This window comes from Corvus moneduloides, chromosome 2 (assembly GCF_009650955.1).
Source record: "Corvus moneduloides isolate bCorMon1 chromosome 2, bCorMon1.pri, whole genome shotgun sequence".
NCBI classification, from domain to species: domain Eukaryota; kingdom Metazoa; phylum Chordata; class Aves; order Passeriformes; family Corvidae; genus Corvus; species Corvus moneduloides.
In genome coordinates, this window is record NC_045477.1 from 23,542,482 (window position 1) to 23,569,104 (window position 26,623).

The 26,623-nt window shown below is 46.4% G+C and overlaps 1 protein-coding gene across 1 annotated transcript in view; it reads left to right on the top strand.

The window, feature by feature from the left end:
* Window positions 1-21,262, top strand: part of ARHGAP31 (Rho GTPase activating protein 31) — a 60,489-nt gene extending 39,227 nt beyond the window's left edge. The window contains exons 4-12 of the mRNA XM_032098503.1: window positions 2,270-2,352; window positions 2,965-3,072; window positions 4,743-4,888; window positions 6,200-6,398; window positions 8,182-8,306; window positions 10,700-10,759; window positions 11,608-12,228; window positions 12,564-12,874; window positions 13,773-21,262. Coding sequence (XP_031954394.1) covers window positions 2,270-2,352; window positions 2,965-3,072; window positions 4,743-4,888; window positions 6,200-6,398; window positions 8,182-8,306; window positions 10,700-10,759; window positions 11,608-12,228; window positions 12,564-12,874; window positions 13,773-16,226 — 4,107 coding nt within the window. The 3' untranslated portion in view covers window positions 16,227-21,262. The remainder of the gene's footprint in view (window positions 1-2,269; window positions 2,353-2,964; window positions 3,073-4,742; window positions 4,889-6,199; window positions 6,399-8,181; window positions 8,307-10,699; window positions 10,760-11,607; window positions 12,229-12,563; window positions 12,875-13,772) is intronic.
* Window positions 21,263-26,623: the final 5,361 nt, after the last annotated feature.

Consider the following 26,623-nt stretch of genomic DNA (forward strand, 5'->3'; position numbering starts at 1 on the left):
AGAAAAAAGACCAATTCCCCAAGGAGCAGAAAACCCACGAGGAGCGTGTGTGTGCGTGGGGTGTCTGAACAGGGAACAGTGGCAGCTGTATCTCAGCAGACGAGTGCTGGTAAGAATAAAGAACACATGCTAATCCCAGTCTGACTCAGCCAGAGCTGTCTCTGAGTTGGGATAGGCTGCACTTTGAATCACCAGAGCGATTCAGAAATTTTTGTCTAAGAATTTTGTCAAATTCTTAATGACTAGGGAGGGGTTAGCCTTTTGGTCATCACTGTGTCAACTTCGCAGGTGTAACATCCTGGTCATGACCTCACTGGCTATAAATTTTTGCCAGATGATTGCCATCTTGTATCCTAGTGATGGATGCTTGCTTCTCAGGACAGATAAGTTGACTCGGCTTGGCTTGTTCTAGCCTGGGCATAGGGGGACCAAGAACTCCCTCAGAGCAAATCAGCTCTAGGAGGCCAAGCCTGCCTTCTCTCCCTGGACTTCATTCCACTTGTTAACCAGGGCTTATGAATTGTGCACTCCCAGAATCACTGGTGGAGTAAAAAAAAATCCTAAATGGCATAAATTCATACCATGATGAACAGATATGCCATAAATGCATATCCACAGTTTTGGAGGGCTCCTCAGATTTCAAAGGCACAGTTTGTATGGGTCAGACACGTGGCTCAGAGGACTGAGTGGGTCATGACCTCAGAGAAGCTGGTATTTGCTTGCTGTCTAATCATAAGGTCTTTGAGACCTGGAAGACTGAATATGGGAATGAAAATGCACACTGGGGGAGAAAATACTGCGTACAATCTAGTTGAAATCTAATGCTTTAGGTGCACCAGTTAAAGTTTTTATTTCTCTCCATATCCATCTTTGGACAAGGCTCTTCAACTGGAAACATTGTATTAAGATTACAAGAGCTTTTATATGTAGGATTTGTGGGATTTTTTTTTTTAGAAGAGCTATAGCTATGTGTAAAAAGCACTAGAAGGAGTTAACCTGCCTTTAATTTGGGCAAAACAAATACACGTGCATCTCATATATACCTAACTAGTGAGCTCGCTTGTTTTGATCTGCCGTCACTTCTCTGGCCTTGAAACTGGCAATGTTTGGTTTGCTGGTGGTTGTTGATGAGAAGTGGACTGCAGGGAAAAGGACAGTGACAAAACCAGCGGTGGTAGCATCATCACGGTGGGTGCTGTAGTGACTGCTGCAAGAAGATGCTTCTCTAGTGGTGGCTGGTAATTTCAGCTTGATGATGTTTAAGCAACGGGTGGCTTGGGAAGGGTTGTTTCCTCCCTTCCTTCCCTTCCCTGGCAGTGCTGACATCTGTCTGGAGGCACAGCTTGTGCTGGCAGCGTGGGTCGCAGCACCTTGCTTTGAACTCGCTCCAAACTCCAGTGGCAGTAGGGTGGGTAGGAGGTTCCCAGACAGTCATGGACTGTTTGAACTCGCTGGTGGCTTGTCCTCCCCCAGCACAAATATTGAAAGGGAATAGCTGAACAGATGAATACCAATGCAGTGAACTCCTAGGAATGCTGACAAAAGCTTATCATGGCTCTCTAAGCTCTTGGTCTGTAGAGATTTGCTCAAGACTGAGATGTATAACCTTGATTCTGTCTAACCCTGAGTATAAGAACTTATTAATCTGCCGGACAGGGATTCTGCTAAGGCTTCTTCCATCATAAGAGATGCAAACCCATACAAACAATCCCCTCAGCTATGTTCTTATGACAGTCAAAATATTGTTTATTTTGAAGAATATGGAACATGTATATCATGTTCTCATAACACAGAGCTTTTATTTTTACAGGTTATTTTTGGGGGGTGTCATTGCTTTTTACTTTTTCCATTATTTTCACTTCTCTCTTTCCCCTCTCTTTCTATCTCACCCATCACTGTCCAAGTTAAAAAAAGGTAAAAGAGCCGAAAAAATAGCCCACAAAAAGCAAAGCAAAATCAAAACAAATCAACACAAGCCAACCCCCCCCCATAATTCGTAATTGAAGGTCTAAGTCCTTAAATGCCTCTCTCCCGTAAATACTGACCACCATGTCTGAATGCCTGGGGTGGTGGTGCTGAGACATGGAATAACAGTTCAGGAAATCTCTGCTGTGATGGGGACACAAAGAAACTTCTTCTTCCAGAAGCTCTGTAGGGTAACAAGAGAGCATTCCCTCTGAGACAGGGTGTCTCATGTGGCCCTTCTTATCCCTCTTCCTTTTCCCCTGAGTCCATTGCCAGGGTGTACTGTTCCCTTGTATCCCTGCAGGAAGCAGTATCACGCTTCCCCGAGGACGAGCAGCTGGCACGAATTCAAAATGTCATCCAGGAGCTCCCACCATCACATTACAGGTAAGAACATGTCCATAGAGGTGCTGAGGATCAGCGTGGTGACCCTCACCCTCACCAGGAATATTGCCCAAAATAGCTCTGGGATTCATTTCCAGAAATCAATTTCCGAAAGCTGACTCACCATTTCCAAATCTGGCAACAATTTATCTGGCATTTAAATATCATTGAACAAACCCTTGTTAGAGACAGAACAGCATCTCCCTGCTGCAGTCTTATCATCCTCCGTCCCCAGGTATGACCCCTGTGGCACCCTTGGCCAGTGTCCTGGGTGTGGTAAGGAGAAGATGATCTGATGAAGGTGCTTGAGCAAGAGCTAAGAGCCTTTGCAGCATCCCACTCCCTCTTCCACCCATCTCCTGTCTCCTTTGCTCCCATCATGCTGAGGACACTTTGGTTCGTGCCCCACCCTGGGCCACCCCAGAGCACAGCTGTTCAGGTGTTCACTGCCACCCCTTGCAAATGCTGGTGCTGTGTATCCTCTGCCCCACGGGGTCTGTTGTGCCATTGCAGACGCTTGGGGAGGGGACAGGGCTGGCTCTGAGCCTTGCTGTCCCAGCAGGCAGGCACTGGTAACGTGACACATTTTTCTTTCTTTGTGTGAAACCACTGCAGAACGTTGGAATACCTGATCAAGCACCTGACTCACCTGGCCTCCTTCAGCAACATGACCAACATGCACACCAGAAACCTGGCCTTGGTGTGGGCTCCAAATCTCCTCAGGTACTGTAGAGATTCCTCTGACCCAGAGCACCGTGCTGAGCTCCAAGGGGAGCGCCAGCATCTGAGCCTGAAGACTCATCACTGGAGGGAAATGCAGACAGAGAAAAGCTGAACAACTAAAGGGCAGAGCAGAGCAGGGCAAACAGCTTTTCTTCCAGGTTGAATAATCTAAGGTTTTACTGCCAGCATCCAAGGAAGCTTGTGGGTTTCTTATTAAAAAAAAAGTTGTTGTTTGCAAGTTGAGCATAGATTTAAAATGAGGAGTTAACTCATCACTTGGGAATGTTAATGACATTTTCGATGGTGCCAGTGTTTCTGCAGCAGGGCAGGGAGAGACAGCAAGGATCAGAAGGGAGAGAAACAGGGCAGTAATACTACAGACCTGTTCCCAGATCTGCTTGTGCAAAAGTGAGATGAGCTTGCTGGGTTCGAAATGGCAGCCAGTGTCAGATCTCAAGAGCACCAGCTAGTTTTTCATGTTTGTTATGCCTGGCACTCTGCTGTGAAGAAGCCTGGATTAGTTGCAGGCAGAGGTTTGGCTGCTATGTTGTACAGCTAAGCAGAACAAGGAAAAATAGCATCTGGGAAAAAAAAATTGTATCTTGTCAAAATTCCCTTTCCATCTATCCAATACCCCTGTATATAGAGGAATGAACTATGCAGGGAGAGTCCAGGACTGCAGCTGGGCAGGAGAGGGGTGATGGCAGAGCTGGTGGAGAGAGCCCTGGGCTGGCAGAGGACATTGGCTAGAGAGGTACAGGCCTGAAAAGCATTCTCTAAAGAGTTATCTCCACCTTCTAAATCACAAAAATGGCAGAGCAGGTTCTGAAAATGAATCAAATGTTCACTCTATTGAATATTGTAAAGTGGGCCTTCACTACCAAGACATTTTCATTCTAGCATCTGTCCTTGTCAAAAAAAAAGAAGTCTGTTTCCCTTTGCAATCTTTCGTAAGTACAAGTCACAGGGAGGAAAAGAAAGGAGCAAGCAATGCAACTGCAGTCTCCTTACAGGGTTATCCTCTTGGCAATGCCCCAAGCTCTTATCTAACACACCAGTCATTAACTTTACAAAGGATCCATTGCCCAGAGATAATTTCTTCAGCAACACTTCGGCATGTCAAGATAAGGAATGTTTCTTTGCTGAGAGCAAGATTGAGAATGTGGGGGCACAGGGGGGGCAGAGAAGAGACTATTGGGGCACAGGGCAAAGTATTGAAGAAATTGGCATGGGGAAGACCTGAGCAGGGTCTAAGGGATTTCGCTGAGAGATGATTGAAGCGTTGAGTAGGGATTTAGAAGCAGCATTTGAAGGCTTGTGTGTTGTCTTTCAGGCCCAGCCTCGAAATAGCTAAAATAGGAAAAAGGAGAGAGAAGAATGGAGCTTGAGAGTCACAGTTTTACCTGCTGAAGAATGTAAAAGCTAAGTAGGGAAAATAACACATTCAGGAAAGGAGTAACAGAGGTGGCAAAGAAAACAGGGAAAATAATTTTCAAAAGAGTGAAAAGAAAAAGAAAGGATGAGAGCCTGTGGGGGAAGGAGAGCAAGAGGTACAGCAGGAGTGGGGAAATCATCCCTGTTGCCTTGCTTGCGGGAAGAAATCTGGTCTGTCCTTGCCAGGGGCTTTGTGTGGCAATGCTCACTACTGGTACACCTCTTTCCTCATGCAGGTCAAAGGAGATTGAGGCAGTAGGCTGCAATGGGGATGCAGCTTTCCTGGAGGTGCGAGTGCAGCAACTGGTGATCGAGTTCATCCTGAACCACGTGGATCAGATCTTCAGCAACAACAGGAAAGCCAGCTCTGCAGAGAACATTGGTAGCAACCTCCCAGACCCACTTCCCATGTCACTTGCTATGTAGTTCATCTCTCCCTTCAACTAATGTTCCAAGCACAGTAACCCTTGCTATCAGCACAGACTTCCCCAAAGACACCTTGAGCCCAATAGCTCATTACTCTTGTCTTCTTCATGCCTATCTTCAACATTCTCTTTTTGAATACTAGCCTCCTTCAGTGTTTTCTCTGGTTGCCTTATGTCTCATTTTTTTGTGTGATCTCATGTGGCTGAACCCTGTCCCCAAAAGGAAGACCACCTGACTGATTCTCAGTCTTGGTCTAAGCTTTCTCTCTAAGTCCATCAGCCACAGTCTCAGCTCTTTCCTCAGGTTCCCCCAGTCCTCATACCAACAATACCTGCCCTGCAGCCACCATTTCCACCCAAGTCAGAAGTCACACTCCCGGTAAAAAAATTAATCTTGCATTCCAAAAACTTATATCTTGTTCCTGAGAACATTTTATAAAAGAGATTTATTTTTTTCCTGGGACATCAACAGTTTTCAGAGATGCTGATTTTGCTGTTTAGCGATGGTTTTGTTGGCAAAGATTGGGAAGTGAGAAGGCATGGATCCCCAGTGACCTCACATAATTTCAGAAATACACACCTTTTGGTTTTACACACTCGGAAGATCTGTGATGCCTTCAGAACTTAATTCTCCTGGTTCCTGCACAATCCACCTTTCGGCTTTGCAGCCCTGTGTCAGCTCATTCTGCCCTCCTTTACCTTAACATGGCTTTGCCACTGCCCCCATAAACAGATACTTTCAGTTCCCTGGGCTATCAGTGATACTGCTTTCTCTGGCCCTGAAATGAATCAGAAAGTTAGAAGTAATGCTGGTTTTTAGAACAATCTCCTTCCTGGAACAAGACAAAGAGAAAGATGTGGAAGTGAGAGAAAGATCTAGGCACCAAATTGGGATCAGGGACTGAACTGCTTCAAAACTAGGAGAGGGTGGGGGTGGGATGGAGGAAAAGTGGGAGTGAGGGAGGAGGAAAAGGGAATGTGTCCTGGTGCTTTTCAGAGACACCTCCTTCACACAGAAGTGTCCACAGCAGAGGAAGCAAATCCACACAACACAGCCTTTGGCTGGCAAGCATGGCCCCTGCTGGGAGTGTACTCAGATGGATAAGGTTGCTGGGGAGCTGAAAGGCTTATCTGACAAAAAGCCTTTCTCCCTGCACGTGCCACTTCTTTCTCCCCTCCACAGGAGACGTTCCAGTCAAACAAAGTCATGAAGCTCTTGCTCTCTTCTCTCCTCACCCCAGGCTGGAATGTATTTTCTTGCTTTTCAGAGAGCACATCAGTTGTGAAAAGTTTGACCCTCCCCTCGGTCTCCCTGCCAATGAAACTGGTGAGCCTAGAAGAAGCACAGGCACGGAGTCTGTCTGCATCCCACCCTGCTCGGAAAGAGAGGAGAGAGAACAGCTTGCCTGAAATTGTGCCTGTAATTGGGTCCCTCTTCCACACAGTTGTTGACCTTCCTGACAGCAAGTAAGTGCCAAGAGGAGTGTAAAGTGCAAACAAAAAAGTGCAGGTTCCCCAGTGTGATTGGGAATGATCCTTTTGCTAACGTGATACCCGCACACCTGCACTCACCTGAATCCACAGCCACTATCCAAAGAAAATTCTGTGTCCTTCTCAAAAGAGACAGAGCTGCTCCTGAGAACTCTTGCAGCTGCTGGGTTCATAACTTCTCTAGTTCTCATCTCTCCATCAGGGCAGAACCTCACAGACCTCCTGCAGGATGAATGAATTGTATTTGCATACTTGTGCCAGCTCAGAATTTGGCTAAACACGGGATGAGCATGGAGCAGGTTGGGGCACAGCTCATCTACAAGTTCCACCTGCTGGTGGCTGGTCCAGGGCACGCCTGGTGCCACTGACCTGCTCCAGCATCTTCATTCTCCTGATTCCTGTGCAATTACAGCCAAGCAGGAAGGCTGATTTTGACTCCCAGCATGGAGAGATATTTATGTAGTGGCACCTATGCCAGCTATGTCTATGCCAGGAGAAGAGTCCAATTTCAGCTGAGGTTGCTGCAGTTGTTGGCACAGCTGCCCAGAATAAGTATTTATCTATTGGTCTATCTAACTGTTAATATACAGCCACTCTACTGCTTGGGTCTGATAGATTATAGCCTCTGCAGCAGGAGGCTCATTAATCTACTGACCCAGAAAGCACCAGAACAAAGATATTTGTTGGCACTTGATATATTAAAGGAAAAAGGAGTCATCTAACAGAATACTGGCAAGACAATAGCCAGCTTAAGACAAAAGGATGTATTGCCCCTCTAGAGTGCCTTCTCCTTTCTCATTTGAGAAGTCCTATCCCCAGGATATTAATCCCCTCTGCAGGACTGATTTGTACTTTTCTGAGTACTGATCAGAAAGAAAAAGCAAAAATATGGGGATAGAAAGCCCAGTGTGGAGAGCAAGACAGGGAGATAAGAGAATTCTTGCTCTGAAAGAGGGGAGATTGAAGGAGGAGTCAGAATGAGTATGAAGGAAGTGAAATAGAGCTTCATGCAGAAATACGTATCCAAGAAAAAGATTGCGTTAGAATGAGCAGCTTCTTTCTGCATAAAGCTGGGATTTCCAAAGAGACACAGGGAACTGGTGTCCCACTTCCTCTGACAGTTATGAGAAATTGATTTAGTTCCCTTAAGCCTCCTCCTGTTTGCTTAGTACATTATACTTTCATATGAATATATAACACCTGTGATTAAATTAATGTTGGCCTGAGAAGCTTTAATAGCTAGTTTTCATTAAGGAATAATTTTATTTTTGCCATAAGACATGGTCTTTAAAGCATAACTTTGTGCACTGAGCAATAGTACCAGTTCCATCAGTTCTCTGGAATTTATCATACATTGTGTCATTAAAACCTGTTAAAAAGGCACTTTTTATTTGCTGTATTGCAGGATAGCCTGAGCCTTGGAAACCTCTCTTTTCTGGAGACAAGCATGGTTGATTGCTCAATCACTGTTGCTGTAGAATGATGCCAGAGCCAGCTATCTGAAGGCTTAGGTGTCTTTCCATCCATGGAATGGTTAAATCAGCAGTACAGATAAATCACTTAGAGAGTGATTGCTACCTCTATAGCCAACAAGGGTTGGTTGTATAGCTATGCCTTGCATGCTTTAGAATTAAAAGAGGTGTGAGAAGAAAGAAATGGAATGTGTTGAGGGGAGACAGCTCAGAGGCCTTTGGAGGGTATTAAAAAAGGTAAAAAGTCTCTAAAGTTTGGTGACCACCTGAGCCTTTTTTCCTTCCAGGAGGAAATTATCAACCAAGTCCAAGAAATGGAAGTCAATATTTAATTTGGGCCGCTCTGGCTCAGAATCGAAGTCCAAACTGAGTCGAAATGGGAGTGTCTTTGTAAGGGCACAGAAGCTCTCTGGTAAGAACACACTTTCCAGCTGAGTGTTTCTCTCTGAAGCTCTCTCTTGTGTGTTGGTAGTATGGGGCAACCTGTAGCCACTTGCCACTAATACCACAGACTTGAGATCCTCTAATGGGGTTGTGCTTGTTACCTGTTTTCATGCACATCTCCTTTTCCTGTGATGGCAAGAAACAGCCTTTCAGGAGGATTTGACAGACAGCTACAGTAAATATTGCATTTTGGTACCTGATAAATGGGCTCCTGTGTCAGCTGTTGAGTTTGGGGACTAGGAAATGTTTATGGGTTAGTCCATTTTCCCAGCCCAGCCAGTCTCTGCCTCCTAAGGCTCATTACATGGCACTGGGTGAATGGCTGTCCTTCTAGGCTGTCCTTCCACTAAAGGGCAGTAAAGAACCAACTGCATTTAGTGTCTTTGTGAAAAACTAGGCACCAGGAGTGCCTACAGCTCTGGCTCTCAGCACTCTGAGGGAAGCCATTGCTTTTGCAGATTTTACAAGAGAGAAGTTGTCTTTTCTCCTGGCTGTAATCCCAAGTTGTAACCTCTCCTGAGCTGCAATCTCTTGAACACTCTGCTTCCTAGAAGATCACATGGCAGTGCCAGTTCCCAGTGTTAAAAAATGATGACTCAAGCTCTAAAAATCATGAACTTGACTTAAAAGTAATCACATTTTTAAAAAGAAAGCATGCCCTTTTAATTTGAATTCATAAAGAAATGTTTTGGGTTTATATGTTCTAGATTTTTTTAGTATCTCCATGCCAAGGAATTTACTTTCTACAGGGAGATGAAGGTGGATGTTTTATTTATATAATCTCATTACTCCAGGAGCTGGTGTTTGCAGGACCACTGCCTAACATTGCAAGACTTAAAATAAAATAGTTAATGTTAGCAACATTAGCTATCACTTCATATAAGAGTGGCTGTATTTGGATCAGAAATCCAAGTGCTGGATCCAGTTCTTTTTGGACCGCTGCCTTCCCCATGTTTTGCATGTACATATGGCTTCACACAGGGAGCTCGTGACAGACTTCAAAATAGCTCTCGATCCTATTTTGATCATGGGATCACCTCCTCACCTTGATAAGGAACACTCTGTCTCAAAATAGTGCTAACCCAAGGAGGCCCAGGAATGACGGCAGCCCCAGTGGTCGTGGAGGCTGAGCCTTGTTCCAAGGACAGAACTGAGTGACAGGGGGCTGGACATTTTCACCAGCAGGAACACACAAATGCACAGCCATGAGCAGAGTTTTCAGCACTGAAGCAGTGTTTTCAGAAGCAGACCTTTTGTGCTGCTGTGTTACACTTCTCAGTGCTCTCTGCTTACAGCCTAAAGTGAGGGAACAGACGAAGTTGCTGCTGGAACTCAGCACATGCTTTAGCACAGCTTGAGTCTGTGCACACAAATCTGTGACTCGCATAAATTGTGACTTACACAGCTCCCCAGCTTGAATTCTGTTCCTCCTGGAAAGCAGAAACACTGCTCAAGACATCACGTCCTATGAATGTAAAAAGTAGCCAGGACTCCATATAAATGTAAAAGGTAGCTGGTGTTTCTCCTATGGTCATGTGAGAGTCAGAGCTAGAAGCCTCAATTATGTAAACGAAGTCCAACAAGCCTGCTCACTTTCTGCTTTACCTACTTTGTGCAACTCTGTAAACAGCAAACTTAACTCCCAGACATTTTCCAGATCTCCATGGACTGTTTTTGGGCTGCCAGAGACTAACTTGTCTTCCTTGCCAGCTACGTTTCCCCACCTCCCTTCCTTTTTCAGAGCAGTAACAGCTACAAGCTTCCAAAACCTCTCAGGAACAGACCTGTAGAGTGTATAGTAACAAATGACAGCTTGTTTCTGGACAAGCAAGTCCAGTGAGGATGGCCAGCAAAATAGGTCACTTACTGCCCTCAGAAATTTCCTGGAGTTCTTGCTGGAGGCAGGGTATGCTCACATCAGCAAAAGAGCTGGGAGTGCAACGTAAAAATAACCCAACATTTGCTATCAGCAATGAGAGGTGAGAAGGCATTTATGTCAGTTTAGTTAAAAAGTCCCCCACAACCAATAGCCTGACTAAGTTGGGAAGGGGAGTGGCACATGACAGCTTTGGGGATGCTTAACTGCTTCAGAGTGGAGGTGGTGTTGACTGGCTGGGTTAAGTATAGCTCTCCACATGTCCAGCAGGTGCAAAGCTGTTGTTAGCACTAGCAGATCCCCAGCTGTGTGGACAAGTGTTGTGGGTAATAAGCCATGTGGTGTAGATACATGGGGGAATGCTTGGAAATGGAAAATGTCTGCCTGGCATGCCTGTCTATATGTATGCAGCCTTTGATCTTTATGGGCTGAAGCCTGCAAAGGCACAGGATCTGATACCTGCTTCTAAAACTCTTTTTCCACAGAAAAAGCAACTATTCGGCCTGCAAAAAGCATGGACTCGTTGTGTTCCCTGCCAGTGGAAGGTGAGACACCCCTAGCCTATACTGTAAGGGGGAAGGATTGCAGCTCTGCATTTTCAGCAGCATGGATCACAGAATCACAGAATGGTTTGGGCTGGAAAAGGCTTTAAAGGTCTCCTAGTTCCAACCCCCTGCCATGGGCAGGGACACCTTCCACAAGACCAGGTTGCTCAATGCCCATCCAACCTGGCCTTGAACGCTGCCAGGGATGAGGCATCCACAGCTTCTCTGGACAGCCTGTGCCAGGGCCTCACCAGCCTCAGTGGATGCTGCAGTCTGTGTCTGTCTCACCATGTTGTGTATCTTCATATGCTTATGCCATGGCTGCTGATGTGTGCCCCCACCTCTGTGTGCATGCCTTTTTGACTCTTTTCTGTGTTGTTTATCTCAGTGCACCCACCTGAGAACTACCACGGTGTTTAGCTGCATCTTTATTGGCAGTTGGATTGCTTTGATTTCTTTCTTGGTTATTCTGGGCACAAAAAATCCCATTCGTAGATGAAAAAGGCTTACAATAAGCTAACAAATCCTGGTGTGTGCATTGTGGGCAGTATGTATGTGGGCAGTATGTAGCCCTAGACTTGGCTGCATCTGATAGAGAAGGGTGTCTAATAAAGCTGATTTCCACTGGAGGGCATTCAATCCAGTGCTGCCTGCCCATTTTGAAGGAGGCCCTAGGGCTAGAGCACAGAAGGTCTTCAGTACATAGTGTCTCCATCTATCTGGGGAGATGTGAGTGTTCACCAGGGCAGGACTCATCCCTGGAGGGATTGAGGAGGGCTCCTCACAGAGGAAGTTTGTTTGCTAGTGCTTTGCTTCGCACTGACTTGCTCCTGTGTTCCCGTCTCTAGGGGAGGATGACAAAAGCAGGTTCAAACGGTCAGTGACTACTGGAGGATTCTTTGTTCCCACGAAGATACGGACAGGAGGCACAGGCAGCTCATATGACCTCAGCAAGGAGAATGAGTGGGAGCGGGAAGGATCTGCCATGGGGGCCAAAGGAAGTTCAGAGCTGGCTGGGGAGAAAGGTCCTCCCTGGACACCACAGGTGAAGTCACCCCCTGAGCAGCTGAAGGTTTTCCGGGTAGCAGAGGATGCTGAAAATGAGCAGACCTCAGCCAAAGGAGTGCTCATGTTCTACACCTCTGAAACAGCCACCAAGTCAGGCTTTCCGAGCAGCCTCTTTCCCTTGGAGGCCTCCCCTCGTCACCAGAGGAAAGCCCTGAACATCTCGGAGCCATTTGCTGTCTCTGTCCCACTGAGGGTATCCGCAGTCATCAGCACCAACAGCACACCCTGCCGCATGCCCACCAAGGAGAAGCATTCCCTTTCCAGTCTAGAGGAGCTGTCTTCTCTGGTGGAGAGCACAAGCCCCTCTGCTCTGGAGGCAGGGACCCACACAAGGACAGAGCAGGCAGCAGAGCGCAAGGAGAAACAGTCGGGGCCAACTCTGCCAGTGGCAGCATCCAGAGGTAAATTGTCTTAAGGAGAGGGATATGGATCCTCAGTCGGGCTGCTGGAAGTGCCCTGCAGCTTGCTGGTGTGGAGGTTTCTCCAGCCTGGCTTGTGGCAGGAAAGAGACCAACCTGTAGCAGGGTGGGTGTTGACTCTGACAGCAGGCCAGGGTGGTGCTTGTTGCAGCAAGGAGTCTGGGGAGGTGGGTGACCTCCCAGAAATGTCTGGGTGTGCCTGGAGGGGGCTCTTCAGCTTTGTTAGTTGGTGTTGGCTCTTAGCAGCACTGCTTTGTCCCAGGGCACAAGTTCTCACTCTCAAATAGTTATATTGTTCGTTTGTGTTTCTGATCCAGGCTCTCCTCCTGAGGAGCTGGTGGCAGCCAGGAAACCTGAATCCTCGGAAACTCCACAGCCAGCGGCAGAAAATCAGGAGATGTGTGGGCAAAGCAGCTGCACAAGCAGCACCAGCAGCCCTCAGCAGTCCTCAGAGCAGAGTCCCACCTTGGAGCAAACACCAGCTTTGGAGTTCTGTAAGGGGCCACTCCCAGCAGACAAAGCAGAGCAGGGACAGCTCAAGGTGAAGGAGGTCTCCTCAGAAGGCAGCTGTGACCAGCAGGAGACTGAGATGGCTAAGACAGAAGAAGGATCGCGGCTAAGAGATGTGGTAAGGAGGAAGGCATGAGAAAGGTGGGGGACCATGTCGTGGTAGTGACTGGGAGGTTGTTTAAAGTTTCATTTTGTGTGTGTAGTTGGGAAAACTCAGTCTGTGACTTAGGCAAAGCAGCACCAAGACTTGACCATGGGCTGATTTACTTCACTTCTATGAAGTCACCGTGTGGTGATTTACCTTTATGTAACTACCTACTGTCCCCTTTTGGTCATCTTTTCCAGTAACTGTACAATTTCAGTCTGTACCATCTGTCTGCTCTGAGACTCTCCAGATGTGAGACTGTCCGGATGTCTGAGCATTTTGACCCGTGGTCTCTGAATTCCCCTTCTAATTTTGCTGTCTCATTTGTCCTGGGCAGCCTGAACAGTCCTTTTTACTTCCATTCTCTACACACAATTTTATTTTTTAAATTCTTACTATTTTTTGCCTCCTCTGTATCTCTAGCAAAGCCTTTTCACCAAGTTTCTTACAGAGATACTCATCTCTGGACAGCTATTTAAAGATCTGTTGGCATAGCTCCTTGAATAGATTATTCATTCGAGTTTGTGTGCAGTTTGGGAATGCATATTCTCTGGCAAGGCCAAGTGAGCCTGAATGGGAATTGCTGAGAAATGGGCTGGAACATTCCAGCTACTCATTCAGCTCACTATTTCAGTGTATCTGTCCAGGCCTTCTTTTGGCTGCACCTCAGACCTTCTCCTCCATAAACCCATTTGTTTATAGATGTATTTTCTTCCTTGAACTGGTAGAAGTCTGTGTGTCTGTGTTTCTGTACCCGTGAGTGTGCTCATCCAGGAGCCTGGCTGTTCTGGGAGAGCTGCTGGGGGAAAATGGAGGGGTATTTATTGGAAGTTGTGAGCTCCCAGGTGATGGCATTTCTTCTGTTTTTCAGACTGAGGAGGACCTGGCGAATGCCCTTCTAGACCCACTGTGGCCAGAGATACAGCAGGAACTGAAAATTATAGAACCTGAAGAGGAGCTCTTGCTCTTGCCAGCAGCTGTCCCCAAGACAAGCCCAGTTTCTGAATCCTCTTCTCCAGTACAAACAGAAAGTCTTTCCTCTGGCCCAGGGCAGAGTACAACACTCGCTGAGCAGAAATCTGAAGGCAGAGCATCACAGATAACTCAGGTGCCTTTATTTGGTGGCAGTGGCGTGGAGCAACAAGACAGCCTCCCCAGCTGCCAGTCTGATGCAGTTGCACAGCAGAATGGTGCTTCAGCCCTACCCAAACTGGGCGCTCTTCCAACAAGCACAGCCACTCCAAAGAACCACCACTCAGTGCTGGACAGCAGGAGTGAATGTCTCGCTCCTACCCTCGACTGGAAGCTTCATGGTCAATCAGAATTTAGTGAGATTGCCCCAAGTGATGGATTTTCTTGTTCCAAAGGAGCATGTCCAGAATCAGGGAAAGAAAAAGATAGCACTTGCCAGCTGCAGAGGGAAAAGGATGGTCTTACCAGAGTCCAGACTCAGAGGGAGAAGCATGAGATAATGACTACTGATGAAAGGGACACATTCTCCTCCAAGGCACTGAGTGGAGCTGGAATCCAGGAGGTGAAGGAAGGCAGTACTATTAGCAGAACCCAGGATGCTGGTGACCAGGATGATGAGGATGCCTGGACAGATAATGTGCAGAGCTTAGAACTTGTGGAGCCATGGGAGGATCACCAATGGGTTACAAGCCCTCTCCATTCCCCCACTTTTAAGGACTTTCAGGAGAAAATGACACAGGAGTTTCACCCACAGAGCCAGAGAGCAGAGACAAGCCTTTCCCTTAGACCACGGTTCAGTCGCAGCCTCTCCCTGGACAGTAAAGACACAGTGCTGAGTCTGTGGACTACCCCCTTCTCTTTCATAGATGCCACTGACCAGCAGCAACCATGCAGTGACATTCTGCATTCAGGGACTTGTGAGCTGTCCAAAACACAACCCATGTCCCCCTCTAGTTTGGGTAAAGCTCTGCAAGGTGGGAATGGCCCAAGTCCTCCAGATGAACCTTCAAAACCTGAGTACCCTCTTATCAGGGAGAAAGCACCAGCTGAGAAAGCAGGACCCTCCAGAGTCCTTCTTTCAGAGACAGACGAAAAGAAAGTGCATGTGAGTAAAGAAAACCCTTGGAGCTCAAAGTTGTCCTTGCCACACCAAAATAGCCCAGGCGGTTCTTCACAGACAAAGAACACAAAGGAGGAGTTACCCATCTCACAGGACACTGCCCTGGGAGGAGAGACTGTCACCAAAGCATTGTGTTCTGCCGCTGAGTCACAACTGAGTAATAAAGGTGAAGAAACACCTCGAAAAGTAAAGACCAGGCCTTCATCCCTCAACCTGGATTCACTCCTCCCAGCCCCAGATTTCTTCACATTTGAGAGCCTGTCCATGCCATCTGCCCCTGGGAACCTCCTGTATGGGCAGAAGGAAGTAAAAAGCAGTGATTCTGTCCCATCCCTGCCGACACACTGCCCTGCTGCCAGTAGAGGTGTTCCCTGGGGGTCTCGTTTCAATGCCCCCGTGGATCTAGACTTGGATTACCTAGCAGTGGCCCATGCCACCACTGGCCGTCGTAACTCTGCCCCAGTCAGCGTGTCAGCAGTCAGGACCTCCTTCATGATTAAGATGTGCCAGGCTAGAGCGGTGCCTGTGATACCGCCCAAGATTCAGTACACCCAGATCCCCCAGCCCCTGCAGGCTCAGAACACTGCTCCAGCTGCTGAGAAGAAGGAAGCAGAAGCCAAGCAGGCCATCAGGCAAGCTCCACGGGTGGCATGGAGCCACCTGGAGGCCCCCAAGAGCCCGCTGACAGAGAAAAAAGCCAAAGCAGAGAAAGAAAACAGTGACCCGGCTCAAAAGGACTCAGCCTGTCCTTGGCATGGCAGCCTTGGCTCTCCACTGGAGCCGTCTCAGTCCAGTCATCACCCTGCTCTGGATGCCCCTGTTCTGCGCCGAAAGCGCACCTCTGGCGGGGAGACAGCTGGAGATAACCCACAGTCTTCAAAGATAGAGAGGCCATCGGGGTTCTCCAAACCTTCCTACAGATCTAGGCCTGGGAGGCCCCAGAGTCTGATTCTCTTCAGTCCCCCTTTCCCCATCATGGACCACCCCAGCTCCTCAGCAGACTCCAGGGTGTTGTTGTCACCCATCAGGAGCCCCACTCAGACCACCTCTCTGAGCCCCATTTGTGGCGATCTGTCCGACCCTGCGCGGACAACGCCTGAAGGGGTGACGCTGCGGAACAAAATGACCATCCCCAAGAATGGCCAGAGACTGGAGACCTCTACCAGCTGCTTCTACCAGCCCCAGAGGCGCTCTGTGATTCTGGATGGACGAAGTGGGAGGCAGATTGAGTAGCAGCTGTTTCTCCTATTCTTTTTCTGTGATGGTTGGAGTGGGAGTGTCCAAGACCAACTCTGTTGCCATTTTGCTGTTGTTATGACTATTCTCTGCAAGATGGACCTGAATCCTTTATGGTTTCCTGCAAAGCTTTTGCTATGGAAGGTCACAGTATCTTTGTCGTGCTTTTTGTTCCCCTTGTCTCCCCTGCCCAGTTCCTCACTGTCTGGTTTTTTTGGTAAGCCGGTCCCAGGGAACTTGCATTTCTCACACCTGTTTTCTAACAAGCCCTGTGAAATTCTCATCCTCCCTATGGAAAAAAGGAAAAGTAAATCTCTGTATAATTAGAAAATAGGGCTGAGAGGAAACACTCTTACAAAGCACTGCAGCCCAGGATGCAGGGGCAAAACATCTGCTGAGGAGCTAAGTCCAGATGTTTGGGAACTCCTACCATTGTTTCCCAGACACCAATGAAGGACTTTCTGATTAATCAGTGTAAATAAACAGTGCAGGAGGCTGGTGATAGCTGATGAGGAAGGTGAAGCTGGCATGAGCAAATCACACAGGGAGTGAGACACCCAAGGATGTTCCAGTGATAAACATACAACCTGAAGAGACTGCCTCCAGCTCTCTCCTTGCAACAAAGGAGATGCTCTTTCCAGCATGTGCAAGGGCTGGAATGAAAGCAGCTGAACAGGAAATGCCTAGCTGTTCTTTTAGTCTTCCAAGTCTTGCTCATGAGTTTTGTGTGCTCAGTCACACCTTCCTGGGGCACACGAGATCCGTGTGGCTGAGGAATGAGTGTGCAGCTGGCTTCCCAGTGGTAGAGACCCCTCAGGCTGATAGCAATGAAAGCCAAGGCAAGGTCATAACAAAGGCCAGTATCAACTATTTTCATCATTGCTTAAAGCCAGATGACACCTCTGCAGCTATCTCCAGCTGAGCTCCACACTGCCAACAGCAGACAAAAGCAAGAGGATCTTCTTATCTCCACATCCTTGGGCTACTGCCCTCTTGCACCCTGACTGACATATCTTTGACCCTTGGTCTTTCATTGCCACTGTGTGGCATGTCCCCAGGTGCTTCTTCTCCATTTAAACTTCCTCTCCTATGATTTTACACTGTTTCTTTGAGAGCGTGGCTGGTTGCCACCTCCCTGGACCTCAGTGCTTTCAGATTGATTAAGAGTATGGTAAAGAGGATGATTTGTGGGACTGCAGAACTGATCATGAACAAGTCCTGAGAGGGGGATTTGAAGTGAATTAAACTCTCTCCTGAAGGGAACATTAATGTTACAGGCAAATACATGTTCAGATATGCAACAGCTGCCGTGGGAATAGAATTAAAGCTTCCTTTATAAAGCCTCTAACTCTGCATTCACCACAGGCTCATCTATTGCCTGATCTATGGCTGTGGGCGATGGCAAAGTCAGATACAGCCTGTGCTGTCTCTGCAATTTAAGTGTCACTGGTGACTACGGAGGAGATGGGAACACAGTTGCTGCCAGCACTGAGATTGTCCCTGTAATGTGCTTGCAGGGGCCAGCATTCCTGGAAATGTCTGAGTCCATAGGCCCTCAGATGGGTACGATGGGCTGTAGTTTAAGCAGTAAACTGTTAGGAGGTGCTATAGCCACCACAATGAGTGTCAGCCAGAATTTCCCCAAAGATGTGAGTTTAGGGCTTTGTTTTCTGAAGCACTGGCAATTTCCAATGGTTAGTAAACTCAACCCATGAGCTTCTAGTCTGTACTGACTGTGTCACTTTATTAGTGCCATTGTGGCTGGAGGGCCCTGAGCCCCCCCATACAGGGCTCTCTCTGAACTCTTTGATTGCTAAAGGAGAGATATACTGGAGTATTTTTGAGAATTCTGGGCCTACAAATGCAACTGATGTATCTTCAGCAGAATTTTCTCCTTCCATATCCAAAGGGAATGTGAAAAAACATGAGGGCTTTTCCTTGTCACCAGCTGCAGTCTTTGACCCTCCCCACTGCACTCTTTATTTGTGTATAGTGCCACATGGGAACAGAGCAGAAAACTAAGTCCCTGCTGTCAGTTTTGTTGAGGGAGATTACTAAACCAGATGAGAGCCTGGAGTTCTTGTTTGGGTCCATGTTCTCTCACAGGCAGCAGCCTATGCTTTACCTGGGCAAGCTGTGGACAGCAGGCCCAGAATATGCCGCTTCATGACAATTGTATTATTCTACTCCCAGACCATAATATGCCTGTGCAGCCTCTTATTAAAACTAGGGAATTTCCAGTTCTTCCTGCTCCTCATAGTTAGCACAGCTCCACACTGCATTTACATGGCACTGCCTCATGAGAAAGCTTTTAATCACTGTGGCTGGCTTAATGACAAAGGGAAGGTGTGATACGAGGTGGTGTGGTAAGGTTTTAGAGGAAGTAAAATTTGTGGAAATGATGTCCAGTTTTTTTTGGCATCAACAAAATAGTTTACTTTGGGCAAGGACTTACAGTCTCTCAGTTCCTAGAAGTTTTGACTGCCAAGGCACCTGGAAGGGAGCTAGAGAAGCTCACGAAGTAATGCATCAAACAGAAAAGAAAATGTGATGAAACCTTGGCATGTTAAAACAATTTTTTTCCCCTCCTTATTCTCGTATAAGCTGATCTATGAACAAAAAATGAGGTCTGGCAATTTGTATATAATACACTGTCTCAACTCTTAACAGCATTCCAGTAAGTAATAGTGCTTTTGGCAAAAGTGGTGAAACTCCTGCAAGGGAAAATTATTAGAAATCTTTACTTGATATTAAAGATCAGCCTCAACTAAAATCTGTATCCAGACTATACTTTTTAAGGGTGTTTAAGAATCTGAACTCAGATCTGGGTCCTGGATTTTGATTAAGCAGAGATGCTGTAATAGTATCTCTATTTTGTAGCTTGATCCCATTTCTTATCTACAGTTTCATCTCCAGCCTTCAGCTGATGTATCAAGAACACTTAAAGTAAAGCCCCAGGTCCTGCAGAGATGAAATCATGTTCTTGGTTGCAAGGTGCCCTGTTGTGCAGGTGTCATCGTTCCTCACTCCAGACTCAGCCTTCTGCAGAGCCTGTAAAGCTTGGTGATGGATCCATGCTGATACTAGCACCTGCAGTCACCTGAAGGACCAGAGCTTGGGAGTTGGACAGGACCAGAAGACAGATGCCATCTCCCATTGAATGGTGCTGCCTGGGTGGCAGGAGCTTCCTGAGATCCAGCTTTACTAAGCTATCCCCAGTGTCAGTTTCGGGGTCAGACCTGATCTCTTTAAGAAAGGATTTTCTTCTTTCTTGTGGTTTTTCTTCTTAGTTTTTGATTTGTTTTCTATTGTTTTTGTTTTTTGGGGGGTTTAGTTTCTGTTTTTCCTTTGTTTATCTGTGAAGCATTATGAAGAGGGATAGATCAGATTTATGGGAGACAAGTCTGGCCCAAGAGAGCCAAGCTAGTTTTTCTTGGTATTACTGAAAGGACCTTCCTAAATAGACTGGCTCATCATCTGCAGCTCCACAAGGATCACTTCAGAGACCCTGCAGTACATTTCAATTCTCCTGAGACTGTGAAAAGTAAAGGCTATTCCCCAGTTTGCAGATGGCCCCAGTATCAGACATGACAAAATATCACCAGCATGTGTTGCTTGTGAACTTTTACCAGTGGAAAGCAAGTGAGTAAATTTCACTTATTCTTCCCATGTAGTCAGAGGGTTGGTGCAGCTTCTCTTAAACATAGTTCGGAGGGAGAGGGCTGAGCTGGCAAAGGTGAGAATCCCTGATGGAAAGGAGGGGCGTGGATAATGTTAGCTCATGTGGGAGCTGCCTCACTGGCAGGAGAGGAAACAGAAATGAAGATTGTATTTTACCTTATAAATGCCAGTCCTCTGGGCTGTCCATCTCATGCTATCACTGCAGAAAGACTGAAGTGCTTAATTCTTTTGCCTTTAGAGCTTCAGAGGAACTTAGGTCTGTATTAGAGAGCATCCATCTACAACGTTTTCCCCCATCCAGAGTCCAAATGGTGCAATCAATATCTTTTTTTCTTTCTTTATGGATTCTGAAACGCCTGTAATGGTGAATATTTTTTAAATTTATATATATATATATAAAAGATCATTCTATATAAATGTATTAAAAAGGAAGTGTAATTAAAATGAAGGAATTTCCTAAATAGTATTTTACACATCTGTGATACTTGGGCTGATGCATGGGACTGTTTTCTGCTGCTACGTTTGCAGCACTGAGAGTGTGAGATAAATGGCTTTTTGCCCACAGATTAGCTAATTAGTTCTGGTTAATCTGTGGTGGGCAGAAGGCCTGAATCTGCCTTCCTCAGAAGGATCTTGCCCTGGGAAGGAAGTGACAAGATCAGGGGAGACCAGAGTTCAAGGTTTGATTTAGCTTTCCACCACAAGCTTTTCCCCAGTCCTTGAAAATGCAAGCAATCTACTGAAGCATATACCACCTTTCAGGCATGCCCAGGTTTTGCAGTTGTCCCTTTTGCTTCTCTCCATCTCTAGAAAAAAAAGAATAAAAATCTCTAGGGGTGGGGGGAGAAGCTGCAGCTGATCCCGATTTCGTTTAACCTGTGCTTGCCCCTAATTGATGTAAAGGCTTGGTGATAAGTAATGCTGCTCCAAGCAAGGAATGGAAAACTTCCCATTGAGTTCAACTGGAGATGGAGTACGACTTCAGCAGCCCCAGAAAGGAAGGATGGCAGAAGGCAAGAACTTTCTGAGGGTTCCATGCAGCAGTCTAGACCTTGGATCTTGTGCTTGCAGCCACTAGTCCCCTTTGAAATATTATTTGCTGCCAAGTCAAGAGAAGGGCTGGAAGCTGGACACTATGAAGAGGACTGTCTCCATCCCATGGGCCCTGGTTTGTGATTATTTTTCTTGCTAGCTCTGATGAATTGCAGTTTTGTTAAGCTTTTTTCTCTGTGTGGACTTGCCTGCCTCTGTGCCTGATTGTTTAAAAAAAGAAAAGAAAAACAACAGCCACAAAAGAAAGATGTTTTGCCAGGTCTCAGCCATGAGATTAAACTGGAGTTTTTATAAAAACAGATCTGTGCCCTAGTGATGTTTTGTAACATTTTATTATTTTTCTGGATTTGATTTATGAATGCAGTGCAAATGCTTTTGTCATCCTCTGATATGGAGTTTGAGCCCCTCTTTTGTTTTGTGAGTGGCCAGGGCACTGATCTGGGTTTGTGCGGGCTTTGATGGTGGGGATCAAAGGTTAGGGCCTGACTACACACTCTTCTGATTGGAGGTTATGGGAACTGCACTTGCTTTGCAGCTCTGAAAATGAAGTGAGGGCTGGGAGATTTCTGTAGAATTAATGGTATCTGAAATGCTTTAAAATTTTCAAAGGTAAAATTGTCTTTTTTCTTACCATTTCTAGTTCTACCGGGCTGAAGTTTCAGTGGTGTGCTACCATGTCCTCCCATTTAGCACACCTGCAGAATTCTGCCTTGCCTGTGATAATGCAGAGCAACTCAGAGTAGAGTATGGAAAAACTTTGTGATCCCAGTGCTTGTACAGCAGAAGCCAAGCTGGAACAGGACAAGTTACTATGAAGGCCTCTGGTGCATCATGTATGCACTTCTGTTGATTTGTAAAGGACAAGCAAGAACTTAAACAAATTATGAATTTAGTTCCTTGGCTCTCACCGACCCAGTCTCTGAGCTGTAGCATGGAAGCAAGTATTGTTATTATGTGTCTCTAATTCCATCCTGGGAACACAGAGAGAAAAAAAAGAGGGGTGTTCTTGTGCTTGTAGCCTCAGTGGACATATCTGCAGCACAGCTTGCTCTGTGTTCTCCCTAAAAGGCAGATGAATCATCAGGTTAAATTAAATATTTTTTTTCCTACTCAGCTGCTGAACTCAGGGCTTGACTCCCTTTCCTACCTCCTTCATGACTTCAGTTTCCCTTTAGGAAAATGCCTGGGTTGTGCTTCCTGCTTACCATGGCAACTGGCACACAAATTGAGAGAGAAAACCATGTTTGTTGGAGTCTGGAATTGTTGTTAGCCAGAGCCAATTATTACTGCTGTATGAGAACCAGTATTTTCCTATTCTTTGTGCCACAGAGTCTAGCAGTGGCTTGGCCATAACGCAAGGGGAGAATCGCAGACTGCCCCACAGCATTCCCATGGTTATGAAAATTAGGCAAAAGGCTTATGCTCCAGTCAGCACTGTGCCCTAAATCACGGTGCTTAAACATATGGAAATGCTTGAACACAATTTCAGCCAGTTTCTTTTGCCTGCCTGACTCAGGGCAATGCCCTGTGTAGGTTGTATTGGAAGCCACAGCTACAACATCTTGGATACTTTCAGCTAAGCCAAAACCAGGATTAAGCAAATTCCCACCCTGGCTGTTAACCAGGAGTCAACCTAGCCCAGTGCCAAGGAGCATTTGACACTGGTATCTCATGCATCCTCACTGCAACACAAAAGTCCAGCAGCTCTGGGCACCAGGACATCCCACTGGTATCCCACTGGATGGGGCTAAAGGTCAGCTGGCAGCAAAGGGGAGGCAGGCAGTGTGGGGAAGGGAGACTGGCACAAGGCACCACCACCAACAAAAAGAACAGAATCATAACAGCCAAGATGGAGAAAGGCAGTGAGATTTCTGAGTTCATATTCCATCTGAGTAGGATAAAGTTTTCAAAGAACATGCCTCACCACAAGGGTAAAGGATGAACAGTTTCAGAGTTAAGGATTAGAAATGAATGGGATCTGCAAAGCTCAGAGGTGCCCAAGTCCTGCTGCCCTCAGAAGTTAGACACAGTGTGAGTGTTAAAACTAATGTTTGCCTCACTCCATAATTAAACAGGGTAGGTATTTTCTTATGTTTTATTAGCAGACTGCAGTGTGAGATGAACTACGTTTTGCAAACCTAGACAACTCCTAGGAATTACATTTGCAATTTGGGTCCAGATCCATCTTAAAATGGGACCTGTTTTCTTCCATAGCACATCTGCTGCAGAGGGTACACCTCTCTGTCATTTAAATCCCTTATCTGAAAAGACCAGGAAATATTTGAATTCAGTGAGAGGAAATGACTTCCAAAAAAACTTTGTGGCTGCTTAAGAAAGAACCACAAGGTACAAAAACATGGGAACAACCAGAGCTGGAGAAAGGAGAATAACACACATGATGATTATTAAACAGAGGAAGTTTCCAGATAAGTAAAACTCAAAAAACTCCACACCCAGCTATAAGATTGAGTTGAACCAGTCTGAAGAATATCAGGCAACATTTCATAACAATCAGGAAGAATAAATCAGAAAAAATGTGTGCTCACAAACCGCTTTACTTTTTTTTTGCACTGTGAGGTAATTTACTTTAAACACCAAGGGTCAGACAGTGTACAAGGACTAGGCTGGTTATTTACAGGGATTTTTTGAAGTGACTTGGCTTTACAGTCTCCAGCCTCTGTGCCAGCCACTGGACCCTGGTAAAGGTGAGCATTGCTTTGGGAAAAATAGAGAAGTCCTGCATTGGCTCACAGTTAGCAACAGCTCTGGGTAGCCAGAGCAGCTCACTGCTCATCACTTGTCTCTCTTGCAGGGTTTATCTTCACTAGGTGATGCCTGAGGTGGCCACCTAAAAACAGAGGCTAGACAAGAATAAGAGAATAAAAGGAGGTATTTATCTGAAGGGCCTTCAAAGGTACACCCTGGGCAGTCAAAAGGCTACACCCAAGATGGACCCTGGGTCACGGGTTCTTCACACTTTTATAAGTTTGGTCCATTTGCATATCAGGGTGAATTCTCCAATTATAACTTCAGTTAATGATGTAATTACCCCAAGTTTGCCCCCCCCCTCAAGGCTTTACTTTACACATTTTGGGGCCTGGTGTCCTTGAAGAGCAAACCTGGAGAGGCTTGTTATGTCTAACCAGCATGAGAGAACTGCAGCTAACAGGCCACAAGGAACTTCAGAGTTACACACCAGGCAGCACAGGATTTGAAAAACAGAAAAGTTAAAACCTAAGGCATCATAGTGATCATACGAGAACTGCACATGCCCTTGCCTATGATGTAATTTCACCTCCTGAGGAGGTCAGGAACACCCTCACCTTTTTTCCTGTTGAGGATAACCCCCCAGCAGTCATATTCCACTCCTCCTGAAGCAGGATCTCCTAAAGATAGATGCCTGAGATTACAGGGAGAGCTCTTGCAGGAGGTTCCCAGCATACCACACATTGCAGGGGCTTTCCCCAGTTGCCAAGAAGGGCAGGGCTGCCAAGGGTTGGCTTTGTTTATGAGTTAGTTTTACGTGATTGGTCCCGATAAACATTTGCTTGGCATGACTCCCTGCTGTAAGGAATGTGAAAAACTAGGATACCAGGGCAGTGAGCAGGAAAGGGAATAAATCACCCATGCCAGAGGATACTGACCACCACTGGCAGCCTGGTTCCCAGTTTTCCCAATGAGGTGGGTAACCAAATGCAAGTATGGCACATAATGGCCATTGTATGTTGTAAGGAAACCAGCAAGGTAAAGAAAAGCAGGGACTGAAAGAGTTTGTGCAAAGAGGTCTCCTGCAGAAGTGAGGGGAAGGGAGGAAGGGGTAGGAAAACCTGTTGGAAAAATGGGGTCAAGGCAAAAAATACACAAAGGCAGCCCCACATTGCCGCAGTGCCTGAAGGAACAGAGACCTTCAGTACTGCCAGCCACAAACATTCGGCAGTGTGAAAAACACCAGGTTACGTTTCTGTGTGTGTGGGAGGGGAGCAGCTGAGGGTTTGGGATTCTTTCTGGATTGGAGGATATGCCACTCCATCAATTATGAACAGAGGATGCTTCTCAGTGAGACTCTTGATTTCTCAGAGCTGGGAATATTGCAATAAATTAATAATCTAAAAATACATTTGGTAACTCCATGGGAGAATTGAAGAGAGAGAGAGAGAGAACTGTGAATATTCACACCTACAGAGAATAAATACACAGAGCAAATCTGCAAACAAACCATACGACTTCCACCTGGGGCATTTTTTTTTCTTCATCCTGTCTTAGCAGGATGTCTTAGTCCAGCAGTTTTCATGCACACATGCCTACAGCCTGCTCTGAAGACCACATACATCCATGCCTTCAGGAAGCAATCCAAACAGCTGAGACTGACCAGGATTTCTTTACAAGTCTCAGCTGACACATAAACCTGATCACCACCATTCCTGTCAAAGACTCCATCCCCTCCTCACCCTTTCCCTGGCACCCCAGGTAAGGAACTTGCAGAGGCTGGAATCAGCCTTCAGAAGCATGGCTTTTTCTGATTTTTCAGCAGGAATTTTTAAATATCCTGCTCAACATCATTCTGTCATCAGTCCAATCTCCTCCTACCCCCTTAGTTGAGGCAGATAAAACTTGGTTTTTCTGGATGCACTGTGGCATGTTTGACCCTTCTGCACAGATCCACCATTGCCTGGATCACTTGGTCACAGCTTTTATTTTTTTAGTACACAAATAATGAAGTGCACTGGGAGGGAAAGGCTTAAGAAGCAGAAAGCAAATTTGAAGAACCCAAACCCAAATTGACTTGAGCTGCCATTTATGTTATAGGTCAATGGTATCACTTGCAACTGTTTGGGGCAGTTAATACTGCAATAGTCTATTTAAAGTAGTCTCAGTTTCTCTTCTCCTTCAAAATCCTGCAGCATTTTCCTCTGTATTAAATGCAGTGCTGTAATCATACCACATTTAGATGTCGCAGAAAGGATCTAGGTCTGAGGAAGAAGACCAGAGGAGGAAAATAGTATTTGATCGTACCTGCTTCTGTGGTCCTCCAGTTTTCTCCAGGCTGAATGTCCAGTGACATCCGTATTCAGAAGGGCTTACTAGCCTCTAGAATATCCCACAGCCACTTGTTTCACCCATTTGCAGAGCTGCTTCAGTTTCAGAAACAACTCAAGCAAGAGGCCCTTATGCAGGAGGGCAGCTATCCACAACAGCTGCCATGACCAAGAGTTGCTGGAGGGTTTGGCTGAGCAAGGACAGGTCTCTGTGCCTGCCATGTCCTTCCTGCCCCATCCCCATCCCCATCCCCATCCCCATCCCCATCCCCCTCCTCTCCTCTCCTTGCCTCGCCTCACCTCGCCTCTAAACCAGGTGAGTGGCTGATCTGTGAGGATTGTCAGTTCTGAAGGCACAGTCACACAGAAAACTTTGTCTGTGTTGCAGGGACCCATTTCTTCCTCAAGCTCTTTGCCCTTATATCTGCCTCCTTCTCTCCCCCAGCACTCTGGCACGGAACTATTCGGCTGCTGAGTCTCTGGAGCACGCTGCATCCTGGTGCTTTACTCTCTCTGTTACAGCATGTTAAAGCCTGACATTGTCCTGCCCCACATGTCCCAGACACAGACCTTTATTATTTACCCTTTCCAAAGACACAACCTTGAACAAGAGAAAAAAAATCA